The sequence below is a fragment of the Alosa alosa genome, chromosome 12 (assembly GCF_017589495.1).
Source record: "Alosa alosa isolate M-15738 ecotype Scorff River chromosome 12, AALO_Geno_1.1, whole genome shotgun sequence".
Classification (NCBI taxonomy): domain Eukaryota; kingdom Metazoa; phylum Chordata; class Actinopteri; order Clupeiformes; family Clupeidae; genus Alosa; species Alosa alosa.
Genome location: NC_063200.1, coordinates 13,798,235 through 13,824,831, shown reverse-complemented (window position 1 = coordinate 13,824,831; position 26,597 = coordinate 13,798,235). Strand labels below are relative to the sequence as shown.

The 26,597-nt window shown below is 47.9% G+C and overlaps 1 protein-coding gene across 4 annotated transcripts in view; it reads left to right on the top strand.

Moving 5' to 3' along the window:
- The window catches only part of tacc1 (transforming, acidic coiled-coil containing protein 1), a 52,431-nt gene that overhangs the window by 24,249 nt on the left and 1,585 nt on the right, over positions 1 to 26,597 (top strand). For 2 of the 4 annotated variants that reach the window (XM_048258175.1, XM_048258174.1), the window contains exons 2-13: positions 3,461 to 3,555; positions 12,672 to 13,749; positions 14,843 to 14,878; positions 15,443 to 15,506; positions 18,421 to 18,589; positions 20,814 to 20,866; positions 21,617 to 21,751; positions 22,880 to 22,956; positions 23,350 to 23,393; positions 24,027 to 24,187; positions 25,249 to 25,355; positions 25,882 to 26,002. In XM_048258175.1, the coding sequence (XP_048114132.1) occupies positions 3,519 to 3,555; positions 12,672 to 13,749; positions 14,843 to 14,878; positions 15,443 to 15,506; positions 18,421 to 18,589; positions 20,814 to 20,866; positions 21,617 to 21,751; positions 22,880 to 22,956; positions 23,350 to 23,393; positions 24,027 to 24,187; positions 25,249 to 25,355; positions 25,882 to 26,002 (2,082 nt within the window). In that variant the 5' untranslated portion in view covers positions 3,461 to 3,518. Of the gene's footprint in view, positions 271 to 3,460; positions 3,556 to 12,671; positions 13,750 to 14,842; positions 14,879 to 15,442; positions 15,507 to 18,420; positions 18,590 to 20,813; positions 20,867 to 21,616; positions 21,752 to 22,879; positions 22,957 to 23,349; positions 23,394 to 24,026; positions 24,188 to 25,248; positions 25,356 to 25,881; positions 26,003 to 26,597 lie in introns of all 4 variants that reach the window. The other 2 variants (XM_048258172.1, XM_048258173.1) reach the window with 2 other exon arrangements.

The window sequence follows — 26,597 nt, the reverse complement described above, 5'->3', positions numbered from 1 at the left end:
GACGAGAGCGCGAGAGGCAGAGAGAGAGAGGGAGAGAGAGACAGAGAGAGCGAGGGAGCCAGAGGGAAACAGAGGGAAAGGGTGCGAGCTGAAGTCAAGGTCCTGAGCGCAGCGGGCTGTCGTGAAGATGTCGTGGCTGTCGCCCGTGTCGTGGGCCAAGTGGACGTGGTCAGCAGTGCGTGGAGGAGCGGGAGAGGGGGAGGAGGCCCCACAGGAGGCCAGCGAGGTGGACGCACCCGAGGCCGACGATGAGAGGTCTCAGGGCTTCAGGCAAGTGTGTGAGTGTGTGTGTGTGTGTGTGTGTGTGTGTGTGTGTGTGTGTGTCTGTTTACATCTCTGTGAGTAAGGCTGTAATTGGTGTGGAGGAACACGGAAGCAGGATGGCTGTGGGGCAACATGGCGACCTTTCAGTCACCCTACCCATATGTGTGTGTGTGTGTGTGTGTGTGTGTGTGTGTGTGTGTATGTGTGTGGTTGTAATTGTGTGTGTGTGTTTATGGTTGTGTGTGTGTGTGGGGGTTGTGTTAGATAGATAGATAGATAGATAGATAGATAGATAGACAGATAGATACTTTATTGATCCCCAGGGGAAATTCAAGATTGTGTTGTTGTAAAAATTGTGTTGTTGTGTCTGTGTCCTGATGGCAGCCATGTGTAGGCATGACACTCGACAGTACCGCCTGAAGGATGGTGTTGTTTACGCAAAGTAACATTTATCTTGGCCAATGACCCTTGATTTGGATAATGCTTGCTGTTTGCATTGGGGATGGTGTTTGTTTACATCGAGTGTTGTTGGAGGGTGATCGCATGTTGCGTAGAAGCCCCCCCCCCCTATCCTCTTCCTTCTTCCCCACACAAGGAGGAAATAAACATCATCAGTTGCTATGCCAGGTAGCCAGAGCTAAGCAGCCTGCCGCTGCTCTGACATGAGATACGCATCGCATCGGATCACAGATCCACATCCTCTCAGCTCTGTTTCTCTTGCTCCATGTCCTCTTCCCTGATAATGCTATCTCCCATTCTCTCTCTCCTTATCTGTTTTCTCTCTCTCTCTCTCTCTCTCTCTCTCTCTCTCGCTGTCCCACTCTCTCTCTCCTTATCTTTTTCTGTCTCTCTTTCTCTCTCTATCTCCCTCTTTCTCTCCTTATCTGTCTCTCTCTCTCTCTCATCCGTGTGGAGAGGTTCTACTTTTAGTGTTTGTGTCATGTGTTTGTGTTTGTGTTTGCTAATCATTGACGGACACATCAAACAGATCACACCGTGTCTTTCCGCTTCATGCACAAGGACTCATTTTCATGGTTGCATTGGCATCCTGAGTTTGTGCTGTGTGTGTGCCATGTGTGTGTGTGTGTGTGTGTGTGTGCTGTGTGCGTGCTTTGTGTGTGTGGGTGTGCGTTTGTTTGGGATATGTAGAAGTCGACAGATGAGTTTGTGCTTTGTGTGTGTGTGTGTGTGTGTGGACATATCTTTCAGACCAAATCAAAGGCTCCTCATGGATTTGCCAAAGTGATTTGCTCGATGTCCTCAGACGCTAGCGCGCTTCACACACACACATTGTTCTCCTTGACACTGGGTTTGAGTGCCGTGTGGAAAAGACTCGTCTCTCTATGAGTCAGAACTGAGAGCAGAATGAAGCAGCTGTGTGTGTGTGTGTGTGTGTGTGTGTGTGTGTGTGTGTGTGTGCGCCTGTATCTCTGTGTCATGTGTACTGATGAGTGAGAATGAGTATGCTGTGTATGAGAGAGTGAAGGAAAGAGGAGAGAGCTAAGAGTTAAGAGAGTGAGCATGTGTATGTGTGTGTGTGTGTGTGTGTGTGTGTGTGTGTGTGTGTGTGTGTGTGTGTGTGTATATGTGTGTGTGTGTGTGTGTGTGTATATGTGTGTGTGTGTGTGTGTGTGTGTGTGTGTGTGTGTGTGTGTGTATATGTGTGTGTGTGTGTGTGTGTGTGTGTGTGTGTGTGTGTGTGTGTGTATATGTGTGTGTGTGTGTGTGTGTGTGTGTGTGTGTGTGTGTGTGTGTATGTGTGTGTGTGTGTGTGTGTGTGTATATGTGTGTGTGTGTGTGTGTGTGTGTGTATATATATGTGTGTGTGTATATGTGTGTGTGTGTGTGTGTGTATGTGTGTATATGTGTGTGTGTGTGTGTGTGTGTGTGTGTGTGTGTATGTGTGTGTGTGTGTGTGTGTATATGTGTGTGTGTGTGTGTGTGTGTGTGTGTGGGGGAGTACTGGGTTGGATTGCTGCAATCATGTGTTTGAAAAACACAAAGTTCCTCAATCTGTTTCTTCCATCCGTAGGAGTGTGTGTGTGTGTGTGTGTGTGTGTGTGTGTGTGCGTGTGTGTGCGCTGTCCACCCTGCTGACCTTAGCGAGCCCTTTCTTTACTGGCCCTCATCATCTTCTGATTAAGAGCTAAGGTTGTGTTTCATAACGTGATGAAACACTCTGAGTGCTAAAGTAGCATTTCAGAACGTTTCAACACAAAAGGGTTTTCCTTACACTGGGGGGAGGGTATGTGTGTGTGTGTGTGTGCGTGTGTGTGTGTGCGTGTGTGTGTGTGTGTGTGAGAGAGAGAGAGCTGAATCACACTGCAGTAGAGGAAATGGGTAAGGGGTTGCCGTGGTTGTTGTTTGTGGGCTTCCTGTGTCAGAGCTCCTCAGTCTCCCTCAGGCGTGTGGGAGCTGCAGGTGGTCAGTACAAACGGCATGGGCACAGATCCCAGACGCAAGGCCACACACACACACACACACACACACACACACACACACACACACACACACACACACACACACACACACAGTCCCTCCCATCCTGAAGTCACCATTTGAAGACTAAGCATTCTGCTTTTGATATTAGGAAACACAAACACTCAGAGGGCCCATCTGTAATGAGAAAAACATGGCAGTAGGGAAGCGGAGTTTGGCTCTGCACACACACTGCCTCCCACAGGTGGGATGGGGTTCTCTGTTCACTACACACACACACACACACACGCACACACACACACTTACACACACTTACACACACACACACACACACACACACACACACACACACACACACACACACACACAGGCTAAAGAAGTGTAAATATGCTATATATGGAGGGAACCTTCTACAGTCAGTGGGGACGCATCTACAATAAGTCTGTGGTGTGGTCTGCTCCAGAGCCTTTCAACTGGATCTAGGATGGCGAGGATGATGATGATGATGATAATGATGATGAAAATAATAAATGTCTTCTTCCTCCCTCTCTCTCTCTCTCTCTCTCTATCACTCTCTATCACTCTTCCTCTCTCTCTTCTTCTCTCTCTCTTCCTCTCTCTCTCTATATCTCTCTCATTCTCTCTCTCTCTCTTCGTCTCTTTTCCTCTCTCTCTCTATCTCTCTCTTCCTCTCTCTCTATCTCTCTCATTCTCTCTCTCTCTCTTCGTCTCTCTTCCTCTCTCTCTCTCTCTGCAGCTCGGATTCGGAGGGTCACTTTGAGACCCCAGAGGCAGAGACGCCTGTGCACCCGTCCATGAAGTTCCCAGGTGGAGGGCTGGAGACCACAGCCGGTAAGAGCAAACACACCTGGGCCAGACACAGAAACAGAACACTACCCAGGCTGCACATTCTACAGGCCGCACACTACACAGGCTACACACTACACAGCTCACACACACCCAGGTGAGAGCGCAGTGACTGAGACACTCCAGAGAGAGATTTCAACTCAAGCTCGAGTCTTTCAGGTAAACCTTTTTGGACTGGAAAGGAAAGTGATGAAGCTATGTGGCCAAAGCAGAGTGGAATACACTTTGGTGCGATCGGCAAAACACACTACTGCTCCGGTGACTACTACTGTTGCTTTTACTCAGCTTCTACCTCTGCTCCTATGGAACTGGAGAAGCTGCCGCAAGGTGTACAGATACCTGCCGGTCAGGTGTACAGATACCTGCTGGTTACCTGTAGGCTGCACAAACAGGGCATGCCAGAGGAGCAGCCCCAGGTTGCCCTCTTCCCTAAAGTGAGAGGAGAGCTATGAGAGCAATGTGTGGAATGTGTTTCCATGGGTGACAGAGTGCACCTGTAGCCAATGAACACTCCACTCGCATGCATTCCATTGGCTGTTACCAAGGCAACAAGAAAGGAGAGCAAAAACACACGGCCACTGTGCATTTACTGTGCACATGCTGTACGTGTGTGTGTCTGTGTGTGTTTGTAGTTATGTCTGTGTGTGTGTGCGGGAGTGTGTATGTGTGTGTGTATTTTTAGTTATTGTCTGTGGTGTGTGTGTGTGTGTGTGTGTACGTGTGTGTACAGTAATATATTTAGTTATTGTATGTGTGTATGTGCGTGCGTGTATGTGTGTGTGTGTGTGTGTGTGTATGTATGGTGTGTGTGTCTGTGTGTGTGGTGTGTGTGTGTCTGTTCATATTTTGCTTTGACAAGTGCTAATCACAAGCTATTACCGTTTTGATTGCTGCACTGCTTTCACTCCAACTGTCAGTATTTGGTAGCTGACTGAACCACAACAGGCAGCACTCTAAATCAACACCATAATAATCAACAACACAATAATCTAATGCTCTTGCCTGGCAAGAAATCAGATCTATGGAAAAATACACACCAAAAAGCCCCCCTAACCCACAGTGCGCTGGTCTCTTTAAGTACAGAGAGCTTGATACTGTGAGAGAGTCCAGAGCTGCTCCAGTCTGTGAGCCCTGGCTGGCTGTGTAGCCTCTCCTCCTCCTGCTCCTCCTCCTCCTCCTCCCCCTCCTCCTGCTCCTCTTCCTCCTGCTCCTCCTCCTGCTCCTCCTCCTGCTCCTTCTCCTCCTCCTGTTCCCAGACAGGCCGACTGCAGCAGGGCAGCCAGGCAGCGCTCTGTCTCAGCCTCTCCCAGGCTCCCCGTGCCATCTGACACGTGGCCAACCTCAAGGAAGTGTACCACAGCACAGCTAATCGAAAACAGCTGGGCCGCCTCCTCCTCCTCTTCCTCCCTTTCTACATCCTCCTCCTCCTCCTCCTCCTCCTCCTCCTTGTCTGCTTCTGCACCTCAGGTATTTATCTGCCCATTAAAACCTCGTAAAAAGCCGTAAACAACAGTTGCAGCACTTCCATAAAGCTTCTAAATGAAGCCCCCCTTAAATGAGCAGAGGAGAGGAGAGGAGGGGAGAGGAGGGGAGGCGAGAGGAGAGGAGGCGAGAGGAGAGGAGGGGAGAGGAGAGGAGGGGAGAGGAGAGGAGAGGAGAGGAGAGGAGGCGAGAGGAGAGGAGAGGAGGAGAGAGCTGGGATGGATGCCTCGGTGCTGGCCGAACCTCAAAGGGTTAAATGGAGACATGCCAGGGGAACACTGAGGAGGGCAGCTTGGCTCAGCTCTCTGTTTGTGTTCTGAGGGAGAGAAACAGCCACTTTGTCACAGGGGAGGAGAGACGCAGCTTAGTGACCAGCTCACAACAGTGACCAATCACAGGGCTCTGAGTACAGTGACCAATCACAGGGCTCTGAGTACAGGGACCAATCACATGGCTCTGAGTACAGGGACCGATCACAGGGCTCTGAGTACAGTGACCAATCACATGGCTCTGAGTACAGGGACCAATCACAGGGCTCTGAGAACAAGGACCAATCAATCACAGGGCTTTGAGTACAGGGACCAATCACAGGGCTCTGAGTACAGGGACCAATCACAGGGCTCTGAGTACAAAGACCAATCTCAGGGCTCTGAGCACAGTGACAAAATGCTGGGGACTTAGAACAGCCAGAGCCAAAGTACATCATTCAGGCCTGTGGAGCAAACTGCACTAATCAGACTTTATGGGATGACATCACTCAGTACATGTAGATAAGTTGTATTAGCATGATGATCAGCAGAGGGAATCTGAGTGATTAATTCCATCTGCACTTAGCCGATTAGATGCAGCTCAGCAGAAAGAAATGGTCACACTAACAGTAATGTGAAAGGAAGTGGTGCTGAGCTGGTTTAAGTCTGAGACAGTTAGAATCACTCACTGATCATTTGGTCAGGTATTATGGTGACGCAGAGAGAAACTGGAGTTTTTTTGGTGAGAAAGAGAGTTAATAGATGAGGCGATTAGTGTGAGAGAGGGAGGAAGAGAGAGAGAGAGATGAGAGAGAGAGTGAGAGAGAGAGAGGAGAGGGAGGGACAGTGTCACCCAGAAAGGCCTCTGGCGGGTGTGGGAACGACCTCGAGCTTGGAATTCGGGGGGTGTGTGGTGGTGGTGTGTGTGTGTGTGTGTGTGTGTGTGTGTGGGGGGTTGCAAACAAAAGCGTCGCTCCTCTTGGCTTTGAGTCGTCAATAGGGAGGTCAGAGGACTCAGGGGAGTCACGTCACATGATCACGCACCATTCGCTCCTTTCTGTCGCTCCCGTCTCTTTCTGTCTCTCTCTCTCTCTGTCTCTTTCTCTCTATCTCTCTTCCTATCTTTCTCTGTCTCTCTCTCTCTGTCTCTTTCTCTCTATCTCTCTTCCTATCTTTCTCTCTCTCTCTCTCTCTCTGTCTCTTTCTCTCTATCTCTCTTCCTATCTTTCTCTGTCTCTCTCTCTCTTTGTCTCTTTCTCTCTATCTCTCTTCCTATCTTTCTCTGTCTCTCTCTCTGTCTCCTTTCTCTATCTCTTCCCTCCTTTCCTCTGTCTCTCTCTTTGTCTTTTTCTCTCTATCCTCTTCCATCTTTCTCTGCTCTCTCTCTTTGTCTCCTTTCTCTCTATCTCTTCCCATCTCTCTGCCCCCTCTCTCTCTGTCTCTTTCTCTCTATCTCTCTTCCTATCTTTCTCTGTCTCTCTCTCTCTTTGTCTCTTTCTCTCTATCTCTCTTCCTATCTTTCTCTGTCTCTTTCTCTCTTTGTCTCTTTCTCTCTATCTCTCTTCCTATCTTTCTCTGTCTCTCTCTTTGTCTCCTTCTCTCTGTTTTTCTCTCTCTCTCTACTTCACCCTTTTTGTTTGTCTTCTCTCTCTCTGTCTCACTCTGTAACACTTTCTCTCTTTTTCGCTCTCCCTCTCTCTCTCTCTCTCTCTCTCACAGACACACACACACACACACACACACACACACACACAAACTCCCTCTTAATGTACAGTTGTAATTTATTCTCCAAACCTCGAACCACAGAACACTCCAGGACATACCATTATGCTGTGTCAGGTATTTCGCCCTCAGTCAGGCAGACGGGGGGACAGAGAGAGAGAGAGAGTGGGCGGAGGAGTGCTGGAATAGCCACGGTGGACGGAGAGAGGATACGTGTCACGGCCAGAGAGAAAGACAGCTGCAGATGGAGAGACATAATAAAGGCCTTGGGGCTCCGTCTATGCAGAGAGGTCAGCTTGAGCAGAGTTCATCTCAACAGCCCACTGGCCTGCCATATTGGAATGGGATTGGGGCCAGATCGGGGTCAGTTCAAGGTCAGATGAGGACCGAATTCCTATCTGCCTAGTTTATGTCCACATCAAATTATTCCGCTCTCATGTTCCAACATGAATATAACAGAACCTCCACAAGCACCACACACATGAATAGAATGGAACATCCACAGGCACCACACACAGTTGCACGGCAACAGTCATTATCATGGAGTTACAGAACACAGATCCGATTTCATGTTATCTCTGTGCTTGGTGAGCCTTGATCTCTTCTCTGTACAGTTATGTGTGTAATTAAGGATAATCCTGCCACTTCATTTGAGGGTGACGTCAGTGTGCTTCATGATGAAAGCTCTCAGTTGTGCCAACAAAACAGACTGCAAACAATGTGGCTCTTTGCCCCTTCAAAATAACCCCCCTGCTTCGCTACGGCTCGGCATCAGCAGAGCGCCTGTGCCAACGCTGTGTGTGCCAGACGCCCAGAGACGGGCAGGACGGAACAAACTGCCCGCAGCGATCGGGCTCTCACAGTCCTGTGGCTCCTGGGCGTGGCGTGCTAGAGAACATGCCGCACGTTAAGGCCACGTTAAATTTAGTCCATTTCATCTGATTACTTGTCCTGTTCTTTTGTGTGTGTGTGTGAGAGTCTGGTGCCGTGTCTGTTAGAGGGGCCGTGTTGTGGTCACTGAGTGGTGTGGTCAGCTGCTTCTCTGGATCTGTGTTACATAAAGAGACAGCAGAGTCAGGAGCGTGACTGCCCTTACTGTCTGTCTGTGCTGTGAGAAAGATACGCAGAGCGAGCGGCGGACAAGGGGAATCATTTCAGCGTGACACAGAGTTCTTTCTGAGCCGTGTGAAGGTGCGCTACAGGGGGAATCATTTCAGTGTGACACAGAGTTCCTTCTGAGCTGTGTGAAGGCGTGCTACATGGGGAGTCATTTTAGCGTGACACCAAGCTTCCTCTGAACTGTGTGAAGGCGTGCTACATCGGGATTCATTTTAGTGTGACACCCAGCCTCATCTGACCTGTGTGAAGACGAACTGTGTGAAGGCGTGCTACATGGGGAGTCATTTTAGCGTGACACCAAGCTTCCTCTGAACTGTGTGAAGGCGTGCTACATGGGGAGTCATTTTAGCGTGACACCAAGCTTCCTCTGAACTGTGTGAAGGCGTGCTACATGGGGAGTCATTTTAGCGTGACACCAAGCTTCCTCTGAACTGTGTGAAGGCGTGCTACATGGGGAGTCATTTTAGCGTGACACCAAGCTTCCTCTGAACTGTGTGAAGGCGTGCTACATGGGGAGTCATTTTAGCGTGACACCAAGCTTCCTCTGAACTGTGTGAAGGCGTGCTACATGGGGAGTCATTTTAGCGTGACACCAAGCTTCCTCTGAACTGTGTGAAGGCGTGCTACATGGGGAGTCATTTTAGCGTGACACCAAGCTTCCTCTGAACTGTGTGAAGGCGTGCTACATGGGGAGTCATTTTAGCGTGACACCAAGCTTCCTCTGAACTGTGTGAAGGCGTGCTACATGGGGAGTCATTTTAGCGTGACACCAAGCTTCCTCTGAACTGTGTGAAGGCGTGCTACATGGGGAGTCATTTTAGCGTGACACCAAGCTTCCTCTGAACTGTGTGAAGGCGTGCTACATGGGGAGTCATTTTAGCGTGACACCAAGCTTCCTCTGAACTGTGTGAAGGCGTGCTACATGGGGAGTCATTTTAGCGTGACACCAAGCTTCCTCTGAACTGTGTGAAGGCGTGCTACATGGGGAGTCATTTTAGCGTGACACCAAGCTTCCTCTGAACTGTGTGAAGGCGTGCTACATGGGGAGTCATTTTAGCGTGACACCAAGCTTCCTCTGAACTGTGTGAAGGCGTGCTACATGGGGAGTCATTTTAGCGTGACACCAAGCTTCCTCTGAACTGTGTGAAGGCGTGCTACATGGGGAGTCATTTTAGCGTGACACCAAGCTTCCTCTGAACTGTGTGAAGGCGTGCTACATGGGGAGTCATTTTAGCGTGACACCAAGCTACAGGCTGTGTGTGAAGTGCTACATGGAGTGTTTAGTGACACCAGAGCTTCCTCTGAACTGTGTGAGAGGTGGCATGGGGATTCATTTTTGAGGGTGTGACACCCAGCCTCATCTGACCTGTGTGAAGACGGATGTAAACACAGCCCAACATGGCGGCATCTCATCTCATCAGCGCCCCGACACAAACACACATCATTCCATCTCATCAACGCCCGCCACAAGCACACACACACACACCCACACATGATTCTTGCATTAGTCACTGTGCCTGTTTGTTGTTGTTATGTAACCAACAGCATGCTTCAGAGAACATCATGTTGTCTTTTTTTAGGCTTTGTGTATATAGGATATATTCGTTGGCCTTGTTAGTGTTTTGTGTTTATGTGTGTTAGCCTTGATGAGGCTTTGAGTTTTGGACATGTTTGTTAGCCTTGTTGAGGCTTTGTGCTGTGAACATGTTTGGTAGCCTTGTTGGTGATTTGTGCTGTGGACATGTTTGTTAGCCTTGTTGAGGCTTTGTGCTGTGAACATGTTTGGTAGCCTTGTTGGTGATTTGTGCTGTGGACATGTTTGTTAGCCTTGTTGAGGCTTTGTGCTGTGAACATGTTTGGTAGCCTTGTTGGCTCTTTTGTTGTGAACTTGTTTGGTAGCCTTGAGGGGAATGGTCAGGGCTGAGGCATCATCGTGTCTGTGTTGCTGTAACAGTGGGTGACTTTAAATGGAAATGTTCCTTTGCAATGGCACTGTGTATGGAGACTGGCAGCCTGGATAAGAGCCTCCAGGGAGGAGAACCAGCCGTTCTGCTTCCCAAGTCTAAATACTGGAGCAGAGCGGAGATGAGTTATCTCTCTTTGGTGGGCAGGCCGAGACCAAGTGCTGTAGTCGCAGCGCAAGTTCACCAAGGACTCAAATTGTTTTGTGTTCCTTATCAATGCAAAGCACAACAGACTTCAAAGGGAGTAGACTTACAGTGTATGTGTGTGTGTGTGTGTGTGTGTGTGTGTGTATATATATATATATATATATATATATATATATATATATATATATATATATATATATATATGGGTGTGTGTGTGTGTGTCTATGTGTGTGTGTGTATGTTGTGTCTAAACACAGCCTTGAAAACGAGTAGCATAACCTTACCGCAGCAGAAGAAGGCATAGCCCAAGCAGACCACAAAATGCTGACAAAGGCTGTGAAAGGTACCCTTGATGTTATCCTGCACTTACAGTACTTAAGCTTGGCGAGGGGAGGGGGTGTAATTATGGAGGGGAGAGAAAGAGAGAGGGAGACAGAGAGAGAGAGAGAGGGAAAGGATGTAAAGAGAGATGGGTGAAAAAAGAGAGGGAGAGAAAGTCAGAGGTTAATTAGAGAGACAGAAACAGAGAGAGAGAGAAAGTATGTGTGTGTGCGCATGTGTGTGCATTTGTGCGTGTGTACGTGTGTGTATATGTGTGTGTGTGTGTGTGTGTGTGTGTGAAAGAGAGAGAAAGTCAGAGGGAGACACTGAGAGAAAGAGAGAGAATGAGATTGAGAGAAGAGCACTCTGGAACGGTGTGAGATTCACATGTTGTGAATCCCACTGGCATTTTCGTACATGCTGCAAGCTCTGTGCACCACTGAGCCCACTGACGTGTCTCAGTGCCCACGGACATTTGCTCTGTGTGTGTGTGTGTGTGTGTGTGTGTGCGTGTGTGTGTGCATGCATGTGTGAGTATGTGTGTGTGGGCGTGCATGTGTGTGTATGCATGTGTGTGTGAGTGTGTGTGCGTGTGTGCGTGCGTGTGTGTGTGTGTGTGTGCATGCATACTGTATGTGTGTGTACAGTGTGTGTGTGTGTGTGTGTGTTTGTGTGTGTGTGTGTGTGTGTGTGTGTCTGTGTGTGTGTGTGTGTGCGTGTGTGCGTGCATGTGTGTGTATGTGCGCGTGTGTTGTGTTTGTGTCTCAGTACCCACTTACATTTGCTCCGCTTGCACGTTCGTTAACACCTCATGAGTCCGGTCCACACAGCCACGCATCACACAACTGACCATAATAACAGAGCAAATATGTGGCCATTGGAGACACTCTTCATCTGTAAATATTTAGAGAAGGAATTAGCGAGAGGCACTATGAAATCTCCGACACAGAACATAGCTCTTTACTGGTGTATAAATAGACCCAGTCTTCTCCTGTCACCTAGCAACAAGCTGCACTGCAAAAACTCCGACGATGACAGCCGCTATTGCCATTCACGTCATGTGCAACATCTGAAGAAACAGCTTTAATGGTTGTACTGGCCCCTGACCGATCTCTAGTCCAGCAGACGTTAGCTTCACCAGGCCTGTTCTCTCTCACGCCGTCGTCACATGCCTTAGCCATGAGGAATAGTGATGACAGAGCTCGAGCTCAGTGCGAGATTCTGATGTCTTGAGGCAAGTGGACTGAAAGGGCTATTGTTGAACAGGGTGGACATCCTGAATGATGCGATATCCTGGCCACGACTTTCAAGGGAGGTTTTGCCTTGGAAGACGTTAAGGCCAAACAATACAAAGGATGTTGTCTTTTCAGACGAGGAAGCAACAGAATGCGTCCATTGCTTGCACAAATTGGAAGGGTCCAGTTATGTATTATGACGTAAAAAATACTTAGAATCACAAGAACGGAGGGTGACATTAAAGGTCATGGCGAGGACTGGATCTGGATCGGCAGGCGTGAATAAAATAGAAATTTGATTGGCGAGCATGAAGCAGTGTGTTCTCCTGTAAAGGTTAGCCTTTTGGAAGTGTGTTTACTTTCCGTGCCTTAGTCCCTTTCTCTCCAATTTATGCCTTCTCTTCCTCTCTCTTTGTCTCACTCCCTCTCTCTCTCTGTCTCTCTCACCCTCTCTCTTTCTCTCTCACCCTGTCTTTCTTTCTCTCTCTCTTTCTCTCTCTCTCTCTCTCTTTGTCTCTCTCTCTCACTGTCTGTCTCTCTCTAATCAAATCAAATAATCAAATCAAATCAAATGGTGCTTTATTGGCATGAATGAATAAAGTCATTGTTGCCAAAGCTACAGGGATAACATGTTAAGTATCAACTTTACATTAATATGGATTTAAGAGTAATGAAAGAATGAAAAAAGAAAAAAGGGCAGTAATAGCGTTCTTTCTCTCTCTCTCTCTCCCTTTCCCTCTCTTTCTCTCTCTCACTCTTTCTCTCTCTCTCTCGTAAGTTGAGTGGTTTCCCATACTCTGACCATGCACACACACGCTTGTCCTGACTGTTCTGTAACCCCAGCTCTGTTCTGTGTCCATCAGATCCTTCACTGGAGGATGAGGGGCAGATGACCCAGGGCACTGCTGAGGTTCCGAAGGCCCGTCTGGACCAGAATCAGAACTCCAAGAAGGATGAGCCTCTTTCGGTTCCACCGGCTGGTTCTGCTCTCTCGGGCCTGCTGGACGGTTCTGCTGAGGTGGAACAGCCCTTGACCCAGAATCACACCATGGTGGTGGAGCCGGTAGAACCTCCCATAGGTTCTGATGGTGAAGGGGCACTGGAGAGGAGTGATGAGCTGTGTAATGGACTCCTGGCCAAAGGCTCCACAAAATCACAGCCCAGGTCACGCAAAGCCAGACCCCCATCTCTGAAGATGAGGACCTCCCATAATGCCCCGGACCCTTCTGAAGTGGACGATGAACCGCCAGCTCCTCAGGCTGACTACGCCTTTGACCCGGAGCTCTGCGACGAGAACTTCGACCCTTTCAAAAGTGGAGGGTCCAAACTGCAGAGCTCCCAGCCCCCCTGTGCCACGGTTAGCCAATCAGAGCCAGAAGCCGAGCCCTCTGAGGTGGCCCCACAGGACGCTCAGCCAGTAAAAATGGAGTTTGGCTTGAGTGACAGCGAGCTGAAGAAGGCTCCGCCAAGGAAGCTGGGTAAGAAGCCGGTGAGTAAGTTGCCCTCATCCAGGAAATCCAGGTCGAAAGTGACCGAAACTGTCGCTGCGGAACCCGCCGCAGACTCCTCGTCCTCTCAACTGGCGCCAGCGTCAGCCGTTGGGTCCACTGCACCCCAAAACCTGGACGACATCCCCATTCCCAAAACCTCTTACAGCTTCGACCCCAGCCAGTGGGACGACCCCAACTTCAACCCCTTCGGTGGGGGCGCCAAGATGAACAGCTCCCCCGTGCTCCCCAAGGGCGGCTACACCTTCGACCCGGACAATTTCGATGACTCTGTGGACCCCTTTAAGCCCTCCAAGACACTAGGGGGCGCCGGTGACCTGTCCGACACTGACCGGCTGGCAGAGAAGCCGGCCAAAGCGAAACTAGACTGCCCCCTAGAGGAGGACAGGAAAGCACGTCAGTCTCCGAAGAAGAGCAAAGACAGGATTATCACGTGAGTGTGTCCGTCCCATCCTAAGCCCGTTAGCTACATCAGCATGTTTTCCATCTGTGTGGTGTAGTTGTGTTTGGCTTTGTCTCTCTGCTGTCTGTGCTTGTCCTTCATGACTGTTTTGTGTTTATGAGGGGATATGAACAGATTCTCCTCCACTGATCTCCCATCTAATCTGAAGCCATTTGTTGTTGACCACACATGCAACATACCACACATAACTGTGGTCACTGCTGCTAATCCCTCCTGGCTGGAAAGATGGTGGAAATGATGGAGTATGTTTGACTTACTGTCCCGGCCTTTTTTTAATCAAACGGCTTCTGTTCCCTGAACTTTTTTCCCTGTGGAGAAACAGCCAGTCCTTCTGAGAAGTCTTGCGTTCCCAAAGAGCTGAGGGTGCAGCTGAGGGATTTTATTTATCGCTCTGTGGCCCAATTCTGCTGGGGGGGTGGGGGGGGTGCGGGAGGCGCCCTGCTTCATTTTCCTCCCCCTGTGGCCAGCAGGGCTCTGGCAAAAGTCTTCCATCTCCTCCCTCTGACTAACTCCCAACTGCTGCTAGTGTGTCCATCTCCTCCCTCAGACTAACTCCTAACTAGCTAGTGTGTCCATCTCCTCCCTCAGACTAACTCCTAACTAGCTAGTGTGTCCATCTCCTCCCTCAGACTAACTCCTAACTAGCTAGTGTGTCCATCTCCTCTCTCAGACTAAGTCCTAACTAGCTAGTGTGTCCATCTCCTCCCTCAGACTAACTCCTAACTAGCTAGTGTGTGCTGCGCTGTTGAGCTCACACACTCACACACCTCTTCTTGTTTCTTTCTTCCCTCCCTCCCTCTTCTCTTTCTCCTCTCATACTCCTCTTTCTCTAACATCTAATGGTCCATCCATCCCTTTGCTCTTGCTCTCTTCCACTTCCTCTCTCTATATCTCTTATTTCTCTCTCTCTCTTTCTCCCTTCCTCTCTCCCTCTCTCTCTACTTCTCCCTCTCTCCCTTCCTCTCTCCCTCTCTCTCTACTTCTCCCTCTCTCTCTCTCTCTCTCTCTCTCTCTCTCTCTCTCTCTCCCGTGCTCTGCTTGCCTTCCTGTGTTGTCTCTTCAGGACCACAGAGCAAGTCCAGTTTCTCTGTTTTCTGTTGTAAGTACTCCGTCTCTCCTCTCCTTATGCTTCTCTCTCTCCATCCCTCCCTCCCTCTTGCTCTTCCTCTGCCTATCTGTCGCTCTCATGGCATGGCTTCTGAAACTGGGTTACTGCTTGAAAGCCAACAGGGCTGCACCATGTTAGGAGAGAAGAGGGGGGTGTTAAAGCAGGCCATCGTTTTTGTTTTGATTTGATTTGTGGATGTGTTTCTGTATAGAATTGATCGCCTCGTCCCTTAGGGCAGTAGTTAATGATTTTATACAGAGCGCTCAGAGTCTCAGCGCCACTCCTGAATGTCATTAAAGGAGGTTGCTGCACAACATGCAATTTATCATACATCTCCGAATGACCAGTGATTTGCATTTACTGTTTCCTATGAGTAAAGAGTAGCATTAGGAAATATTGATAATTTAGAACAGCATCACATCATCAGTATAGAGTAGCATTAGGAAACACTCATTCAGACTCAGAAGAGAATACTAGCATATTATGTTTTAACTGAATTCTATATCTGTTTTAAAGCAAATGTAATGACTTTGGCTTGTGCCTTCACCCCTCCAGGAACTCATGCAAAGTGAAGAAGTATGATAATCATCAGGCCTTGGTCCTGGATGTGTGCAATCAGGTAAGGGATTACGTAAATTGCTGTGTACAGTACATGAACACACACACACACACACACACACACACACACACACACACACACACACACACACACACATTACACACACTCAAACACACACACACACACACACACACACACACACACACACACACACACAACACACACTCAAACACACACACACACACACACACACACACACACACACACACACACACACACACACACACACACAGTCATTCATGCACCCATAGAATGGGAGAGGAGAATGTACACACACAATACTGTCCTTTAAACAAACACAGTCACTTGTGCACTTATACTGTTAGAGAGAGAGGGAAGGAGTGCAGGGTGCAGAAAAGAGAGAGAGAGGGGGAGAGAGAGAAAGATAGAGGGAGGGAGAATGAGTCTGTGAGAGGACAGAGAGAGGGAAAGATAGAGAGGGAGAATGAGTCTGTGAGAGGACAGAGAGAGGGAAAGATAGAGAGGGAGAATGAGTCTGTGAGAGGACAGAGGAAATAGGCAGATAGGCAGAGGAAATAGGCAGGAGAGATTGAGAGGGGAGAAAGGAGAGAGGGAGAGAGAGAATGAGAGAAGGAGGACAGAGAGGGAGAGATAGAATGAGACAAGGAGGACAGAGAGGGAGAGAGAGAATGAGGCAAGGAGGACAGAGTGGGAGAGAGAGAATGAGAGGGGGACAGAGAGGGGAGAGAGAGGAGGATAGAGAGGGAGAAGGAGAGAAAAAGAGAGAAGGACTGGGAGGGAGAGAGAAAAAGAAAGAAGGACAGAGAGGAAGAGAGAGAATGAGAGAAGGAGGACAGAGAGGGAGAGAGAGAAGGAGGACAGAGGGAGAGTGCTGGTCCATGTGGAGGAAAAGTGGGTGACGCAGTGGATCAGTGCAGCAGTCAGCTCAGACCAGCTCCCATCATGCACTGCTGCTACTGCTACTGTGACTCAGCACAGCCCCTTAAAAACACACACACACACACACACACACACATTCACGTCCGCTTCCCAAAGAGTGGATCAGTGCACTGGATTACCAGCAATGCAGTGCTGAAGACATTCACACACACACACACACACACACACACACACACACACACACACACACACACACACACACATATACACACACACACAACTGAGCACACACACAATAAGATACAGCAGAGTACACACACACACACACACAGCAGAGCACACACACAATAAGATACAGCAAAACACACACACACACACACACACACACATTAAGATACAGCAGAGCACACACATGCACACACACACACACACACACGCAAACACACACAGCAGAGCACACACACAATAAGACACAGCAGAGGACATACACACATACACACACACACACACACACACACACACACACACACACACACACACACACACACACACACACACACACACACCGTTCAGGAAAGCGTAGGAGATTGGGGGAGACAAACAGATGAGAGATGGAGAGATAGGTAAGAGAGATGGAGAGACTGTTTATATGACTCAGCATAGCGCACACACACACACACACACACACACACACCCACACACACACACACACACACACACACACACACACATACACATACACACACAGCAGAGCACACACACACACACACACACACACACAGCAGAACTGTGGCTGTTTCTGGCAGCTAGTCCAGGTCATGTGACTTAGCTGAGCTCACATGCCTCAGAGTGTGGCTCTGCCTCGTGCACACACACACCGTGGAAGCTGCCCTGGAGGAGACACACACACACACACACACACACACACACACACACAGACACACACACACACACAGACACACACACACACACACACACACACACACACACAGGAAGACAAGATAAGTAAGACAGAGAGAGAGAATGTATTTGCATATGCATCGATATTTCACATGGATGCACTTGTGGATGGACCTGCAAGGAAGCATGCAGACAACTACACACACACACACACAAACACACACGCATGCAAAAACAACCTATTTTCAGACACACACACACACACACACCCCCACACACACACACACACACACACACACAGACACACAAACACACACACACACACATGCAAAAACAACCTATTTCACACACACACACACACACACATTCCCTGTCGAAGCAGATGGAGTGCTCCCTACATGTGTGTTATTGCTCAGGGTTGGATGGCTGCCTGATCAGTCGGAAGACAGAGAGAAACAGGGAAAGAGAGGGGGGGGGCATATGAGTGTCCCCAACACCACCCACATACTGCCATTAAAAACATAAAAAATGGAGGATGAGGTTAAGAGAGGGAGCAATTCCCACTCTGTGTAGCGCTCACTTCAGGTAAAGCAACTGTGCCTGGTGGGCAGAGCCGTGTATTATCTGAGAAATCAAAATACAACATCAACAGATCCCATATTTTCTGGATATGTGTTAGTTAATCCTCTAGATGAATATGTTTTAGTTTATGTTTTTTTTATGTATATTTTTTGGGGCTTTTTATGCCTTTTAATGATAGGACAGTGGAGAGTGACAGGAAGTGAATGGGAGAGAGAGCAGGGGTGGAATCCAGAAAGGACCACGGGGCGGGAATCAAACCCGGGTCGCCGGCGTGCGGTGCAGGTGCCCCAGCCAGTTGCGCCACGGCTGGGGCCGTTTTAGTTTATTCTTAGTTGAATTTGTTTGTATATAATGGTCAGGATGACAAACTCATGTGGCCTGAAGCGTAATTAGGACATGAACCCTTTTCCTGACCCTCCTGTAACCGGGGTTGTGCACAATTCGAATTGCAATTCTGCTTCCTGTTTGCTACCTCAATTGAAATGCAAGTGGAATTCAAGAATTGAATTAGAATTTAACAGCCAGTTTAAGAGCCATCTCTGTTTTGTTGTGGTGCTGTGCGACCCATCAGGAGGAGGGTTCTGAGGAGAGCCAGGTGCCCGAGATCACCCACCGGGTCCGCCACGCCACTGACGAGGAGAAGCTGGCCTCCACCGCCAAGAGCCACAAGGGGGAGCTGGAGAGCGAGCTGTCCGACTGCTCCAAAGGCTCTTCAGGTGGCAAGACCAAAACGGTTACCGGTGAGTGGACAGACTCATTCCTCAGCGCACTCACTGGCTTGTGGTCACTATCACTGATGTCCCTGCGGGTCATTATAACTGATGTCATCCCTACTGGTCATTATCACTGATATCCCTGCCTTGTCATTATAACTGATGTCATCCCTACTGGTCATTATCACTGATGTCATCCCTACTGGTCATTATAACTGATGTGATCCCTACTGGTCATTATCACTGATGTCATCCCTACTGGTCATTATCACTGACGTCATCCCTATGCACTCATGAAACACACATCCTCTCGGTCATTACACTACTGAGCATGCTCAGTACAATCCCAGCCCAGAGCATGTCCAGGTCTCCACATGATGGAAGAGGGTTTCAGTGGAACCCAGAACACGTCTACGTACTGTAGAACCCCTACATTCTATCCAGAGGGTTTTGGTGGAACATGTAAAGCATCTACGTAGAACGTCTTGTAAGGATTCTATCCAGGCTGTTTCAGTGGAACCCATAAGGCATCTACGTAGAACCCCTTCTTAGGATTCTATCCAAGCAATATTTCTAGCTGTCAAGTAAAAGTTTTTAGTAGAACTTTAGGCCATTAGTCTAGGGGCTTTCTCCACACTCCCTTACTGAGACAAACACACGCACACTACCTTACTGAGACACACACACACACACACACACACTCCCTTACTGAGACAGTTGGGTGCGAGGCGAATCCACACACACGGTTCTTTGTTCAGCGGGAGGTTCTGATGGTCTGTTCCAGTCCATTATGCAAACAGAAGCCTACACAGAACCGGCCTCTTATGTGACCCATTATTCTCTCTCTCCATCACCCCCTCTCTATCTATCTCTCTCCCTCTCTATATCTCTATCTCTCACCCCCCCTCTCTCTGTCTCTCTCTTTCTCGATCTCTTTCCATCTCCCCCCTCTCTATCTCTCTGTCTCTCCCTGTCCCCCCCTTTCTCTGTCTCTCTCTTTCTGTCTCTCTCGCTCTCTCTCTCTCTCTTTCTGTCTCTATCACTCTATCTCTCTCTGGACGGTAAGAGGTGAATAGGCTCTCTGTTCTTGTTGAAGAGGCAGACTGGGCAAATAGTCCCCTTTGATTTGGCCCAGCTAACAGCACTGCAGAGTGTAGCAGCACAGGCCAGCAGGCCAGCGGGCTCCTCCACTAATACTACTGCACAACATGAGATGAGAGAGACCAAATGGGGTTGGCAGAACAGATGCGGGGACACTGCACACACACATACACACACACACGCGCGCACACACACACACACACACACACACACACACACACACACACACACACACACACACACACACACATACACATACACACACACACAGACATACATACACACACACGGGAATGTGTGCATACGTACACTCACATATGCGCGCACGTGAACATTATGTAAACAATGTACCGATACAAACATTGAGGATCTGGTATGCATATACATACTGTACACACACACACACACACACACACACACACACACACACACACACACACACACACACACACACACACACACACACACAGAAAGAGACAGAAGGGAGAAACTTAAAGAGTGACTCCAACCCCCCTCAGATGTGCATGGGCTTTTGTGGGGGTCCTGCCTCTCTGTTCATTCATATGTCAGCGTTAGCGTCCAGTCTTCAGTTCATCGCATTACATGTCTGTAAGGTCTGAGAGAAAGTTCTGGTGCAGACCCAGGGTCTGCTGTGGGCTTTGATAGAGGAGTGAACTGCAGATGAATCCTGGTCTCAGGTCAGTCAGGTCCAAATGTACAAATAACAAAAAATAAATAAACAAATCAGCATCTTAGCAACTACTGCCCTCTGGTGGCTGTTGGGAGAAGCACAGTTGTCTCACAACATAATCCAGTGTGTGAACTCATCATAGTCAGGCTTAATGCAACTCTGTCAGAGGTTGCTGCAGTGTGCACGCACGCACACAGACACGCACGCACACACACGCACACACACGCACACTCATTAGCAGACAGTCACATCCTATTTCTAGCTCTCAAGATAACTGTTTCAGAGTCAAGAGACTCTTTGTTATGGTACCATCCTTGAAGTGTCTTCTAAGAGACACCGTAAGGGAGGGCCAATGCTAATCTGCCCCCCCCTCTCTCCTCTCTTGCCCCTCCTTCTCTTTTCTTCTTTCTCTCTCTCTCTCTCTCTCTCTCTCTCTCCCTCTGCCCCCCTTCCTTGCAGACCTTGAAGATGGGATAACCGACCACTTTGATGAGAAAGACTCTTGCAGCCCCGTAAGTGATGAGATCTGACTTAAACTGTCCCAAAAAGATGTCTATAATGGACATCAAAGAAGGAATAAAGCAAGTGTTAAAGATTTACAGGTTGTCATACCATACAGCCATCAGGTCCTTTACCAGAACTGTAGCTTTCAAAACACAAACACACACACACACACAGTCTCCATACCATTTGTGTCACTGTAGACAGTATGATATGAGTATCATCTTAAAGAGGATTAGAGTTTTCATAATCTGCCCAAGGACACGTGAAGGCCGAATGCTGGATCAGAAGAGTGTTCAAGAGATTAATAATGAGAAGTAATGAGAAGAGAAGAAGAATAGAGAGAGAGAGAGAGAGAGAGAGAGAGAGAGAGAGAGAGAAAGTTAGAGTTCACAGTCACATCATACCAAACAAAGAACAAAAAGCTGCTTATTATTTGACACATTTTATATCTCACTTTCCCAGAACGATTGCAATTATTGCATTTTGCAGAAATAAAACATGATGTGGGGTATTGTGTTTCATTGCCTGCATAGTCCCATAGGGACTGCATTTTATAAACACTGAAAGTAAAACTCAGTTGTTAAGAGCCTTGATGCTGGTTAGAGTGCAATCTCATGAAGTTTTTGTGACCTACTTTTGAGTGCCTGAGGCGTGTGTGTGTGTGTGTGTGTGTGTGTGTATGATATTATTGCTCAGGTTGTTCAGGTTGTGTGATGTGTGCCAGTCTTAAGCAAACTTCCCTGTTTTTCCACATACAGAGCGACGAGCCCATAAAGACACACTGCCTGGGGAAGACAGGAAATTACCTCATGGAGAAAGGAAGTCCTGGTCTGGACTCCATACCCCTGAGTGAGATGGACAAAGCAGCTGTGCTCACACTCATCCGAGAGGAGGTCAGTAACTTCCCTGGCTGGTCAGGTGGCTCTCCTTCTCTCAGAAGCAGTAGCCACCATGACCCCATATTGTCTAGAAGCAGAAGCCACCATGACCCCATATTGTCTAGAAGCAGAAGCCACCATGACCCCATATTGTCTAGAAGCAGTAGAAGCAGTAGCCACCATGACCCCATATTGTCTAGATTAACTGCAGTAGCCCCCATTAACCCAACACCATGTCCATCCGTGATCTTAAAACTGTAGGGGAGGACTACTATAAGTAACCAGTCAGACTTGTATTTACAACCAAAACTAGCATGGACACTGAAAATATGCATTATACTGTAAGATGCAGTAGGATGTTCCACAAAAGCCCTCTTCAGCCTCTGGTCTAGGATGCACACACACACACACACACACACACACACACACACACACACATACACACACACACACACATTCAGCATTGACATTCTCAAGAGAGTGTTCCTGTGGGGATTACTCATACAGGACATTACTGTAAGCCTAATCCTAATATACACTTAAGGGACTGTGAGTTTGTTAAGGCTGGAGTGTAGTTCTGTGAATGCGGCCTGCGCACGGTGCGAATGATGCAATAGCGTCACCAACACCAGCCATAAGGCCTTTTCATAATGCGCCAACATTTTGTGTCCGATACAGAATTTTCCGTATTGACTGCATGTGCCTTCAACAGAAAACACAATATGTTCCTGCTTATTATTCTCTAAGATGACACTTACATACAAAGGGTGTGTGTGTGTGTGTGTGTGTGTGTGTGTGTGTGTGTGTGTGTGTGTGTGTGTGTGTGTGTGTGTGTGTGTGTGTGTGTGACACTTACATTCAAAGAGACTTGGAGGACTTGAGTATTTGCTTCCTTGTGATTAAACCTCTGGAAGACCAGCTGATAAAACTTATTTTATCTTATTTCTACATATTTTATTTCATGCTTCAATGCAGCAAACTATAACAAATTTGATTACTAGCGATGGTATTTTGAACTAGGTATTAACTGTTGTTTGCTGTTATACATAATAACGCAGATGCACAGATGTCACACTGTGCACTCTGTGTATGGACTGTACTGTGTGTGTGTGTCCTTCAACAGCATTCTGTCTCTGTATGCAGATAATCACCAAGGAGATCGAGGCCAACGAGTGGAAGAGGAAATATGAGGAGAGTCACATGGAGGTCATCGAGATGAGGTTGGTTCCTGTCACACCTTCACACACCTTCACACACACACTCACACACACACACACACACACACACACACACACACACACACACACACACACACACACACACACACATACACTGACCGTCATCGGAATGAGGTCTATGCCCATCATTGCTTCACACACCCACACACTGATCATAATTTCCATCACTCCCTCAGACACACACACACTCTCTCTCTCTCTCTCTCTCTCTCTTTCTCTCTCTTCTCACACACACACACACACACACACACACACACACACACACACACACACACACACACACACACACACACACACACACACACACGCAGACATGCAGACATTCACACACACTGTGGGGGTTAAAGAGGCTAACGTTTCTTTCTCTCTTTGCAGGAAAATAGTTGCAGAGTATGAGAAGACAGTGGCACAAATGATCGGTGAGTTTGCTGTGTGTGTGTGTGTGTGTGTGTGTGTGTGTGTGTGTGTGTGTGTGTGTGTGTGTGTGTGTGTGTGTGTGTGTGTGTGTGTGTGAATACCTGACCTCACACAAATGATCGGTGAGTTTGTGTGTATGTGTGTGTGTGTGTACGAATACCTGACCTCACACAAGTGATCGGTGAGTTTGCTCTGTGTGTGAATCTGTGTACGAATACGTGACCCTGAGGTACATTGGAAGCATGACAAGAACATATCGACCTGCAATGATAAACTAGAAAATGCTCTCCAAGTCCTCCACCCATACCATACTAGAACTTTAGGCCCATTCTACTTTAGGCCCATACTAGAACTTTAGGCCCATACTAGAACTTTAGGCCCATTCTAGAACTTTAGGCCCATACTAGAATTACTAGAACACTATCATAAAATATCATCACATGAGTTAATTTACACAACAGAATATCATCAGTATCTTTGTGGCTGGACTGAATTTAACTGAATTGTGTGTGTGTTTGTGTGTGTGTGTGTGTGTGTGTGTGTGTGTGTGTGTGTGTGTGTGTGTGTGTGTGTGTGTGTGTGTGTGTGTGTGCGTGCGCAGTGTGTGTGTGTGTGTGTGTGTGTGCCCCTTTCAGAGGACGAGCAGCGTAAGAACATGGGCTCTCAGAAGAGTGTCCAGCAGCTGATCAATGAGCGGGACCAGGCACTAGCTGACCTCAACTCTGTAGAGCGCTCGCTCTCCGACCTCTTTAGACGCTACGAGAACATGAAGACTGTCCTGGAGGGCTTCAAGAAGGTGAACGCAATAACACACACACACACGCACACACGCACACATGCACACACACACTTTTCATCCAAAGTGTCTTACATAATTCTATTACAAGGGACTACTTTGTTCCTGGAGCAACTTGGGGTTAATGTAAGCGCCTTGCTCAAGGGCACAACGGTGGAAGCCGGGAATTGAACAAATAACTTTTAAGGCTGCATGCTAGCCCAGCACTACACTACCACCACCCCACACACACACACACACACACACACACACACACACACACACACACAAACACACAAACTACATATTTCTGTCACTATAGTAACTCAATGGAAAAACACGCACAGATATGGGGACACTGCACAGACACACACACACACACACACACATGCCTACACACACAAGCACATGCATACACCAAACACACACTCTTTATCACTACATATTTGTGTCACTATAGTAAATCAGTGGAAAAACAGTGTAGTAATGCCCATTCATTACTATGAGTTCATAGCGCTAAAGGACTGCAAACGGCTCATCATGTGGAAACAGTGAAAACAGTAATTATTTAGGGACTGAACACCTGGTTCTGTACATTGATACAGTCACACCTGTTGAGTACCTGAACCCCAGAGACGCGCGTGTGTGTGTGTGTGTGTGTGTGTGTGTGTGTGTGTGTGTGTGTGTGTGTGTGTGTGTGTCTGTGTGTGTGTGTGTGTGTGTGTGTTTATGTGGTTTTGTATGTTGTGTCACACCTGTTGAGTACCTGAGTCCCAGAGATGTGTGTGTGTGTGTGTCAATGTAAATAGCTTGAGCCTCAGTCGAGACTCAGACGCTCTTCTCTGCTAGCCTCGTTGATGTTGGCAGCTTGCTGACAGTCCCTATTGATGAAAAGGATGTAGGAACTACCTTAGCTCTCTTACACTGTCTACCCGGATAGGACGTTTGGATTGTCTCTAAGCATTAACATGTCTCATTGGTGGAGATGGTTATATTATGTCACACACGTACAGAGATGTCACACATAAGAGTATTTATCTGAAACCTGTGTGTGTGTGTGTGTGTGTGTGTGTGTCCAACAGAATGAGGAGGTGTTAAAGAAGTGTGCACAGGAGTATCTGGGCCGAGTGAGACAAGAGGAACAGCGCTATCACACACTCAAACTGCACGCCGAGGAGAAACTGGACAAGTAAGCACACACACACACACACATACACACACACACACACACACACACACACACACACACACACACACACACACACACACACACACACACACACCACACACATTCAGACTGCAGGCCAAGGAGAAACTCAACAAGTAAGCACACACACACAAACACGCACACACACACTCAGACTGCACGACAAGCACACACACACACACACACACACACACATACTGTACACACACACTCAAACTGTACGCAGTGAAGAAGCTCAACACTTCAACACTCCTCCTCCATATCAGAGCTCTTCCTCAGCTGAGATCTTTCCATCCTCTGATACGCTGCTAATCCAGCTGCTATGTCCCAAGTTCAGCTGCTATCCGTCAGTTTCCATGGAGATGGCTGCTATGACCTTACATACATTACATGTGTGCATTAGTGAGCGAAAGTGTGTTGATACTGACAGTAAAGCTTGATCCATGTCTTCCTCTCTCTATCTCCCCTCCACACACACACACTCACACACTCTTACACACACTCTCAGGGCTAATGAGGAGATTGCTCAGGTGCGCACCAAGGCCAACTCTGAGAGTGTGGCTCTGAACGCCAGCCTCAGGAAGGAGCAGATGAAGGCTGAGTCCCTGGAGAGGGCACTGCACCAGAAGGTGAGGTCTGATGGACAGACACACACACACACACACACACACACACACACACACACACACACACACACACACACACATACATACATACATACATACATACATACATACATACATACACAAAGAAACACACACACACACACACACACACACACACACACACACACACACACACACACATACTCACACAGACACACTGACACACCAACAGACAGTCAGACAGACAGGCAGACAAACTAAAAGACAGACAGGCAGAGAGACCCTTATAGCAAAAGGGTGTCATTAGTCTGTTTTTATAGAGTTTACCTTAGCGTACACACTTACTTTATTCAGGTATTTTATGACAGCATTCTTCTTGAGTTGCACATTCCTTTACAGTTTTTTTACAACTGTTTACACACAAAACTCTACACACAAAACCCACAATTGCTCACACAAAATCCAAAATGCATCAAATCTTCAGCAAAATGACACATAACATTCAAAATATCATAAACACATCTAAAGCAAACATTCACCTCACATTGCAAACACTTTTGGCATAATGTGACATTTTGGATGTCATGTACACATTGTTACTCAAAACCTAAAGCTCTTC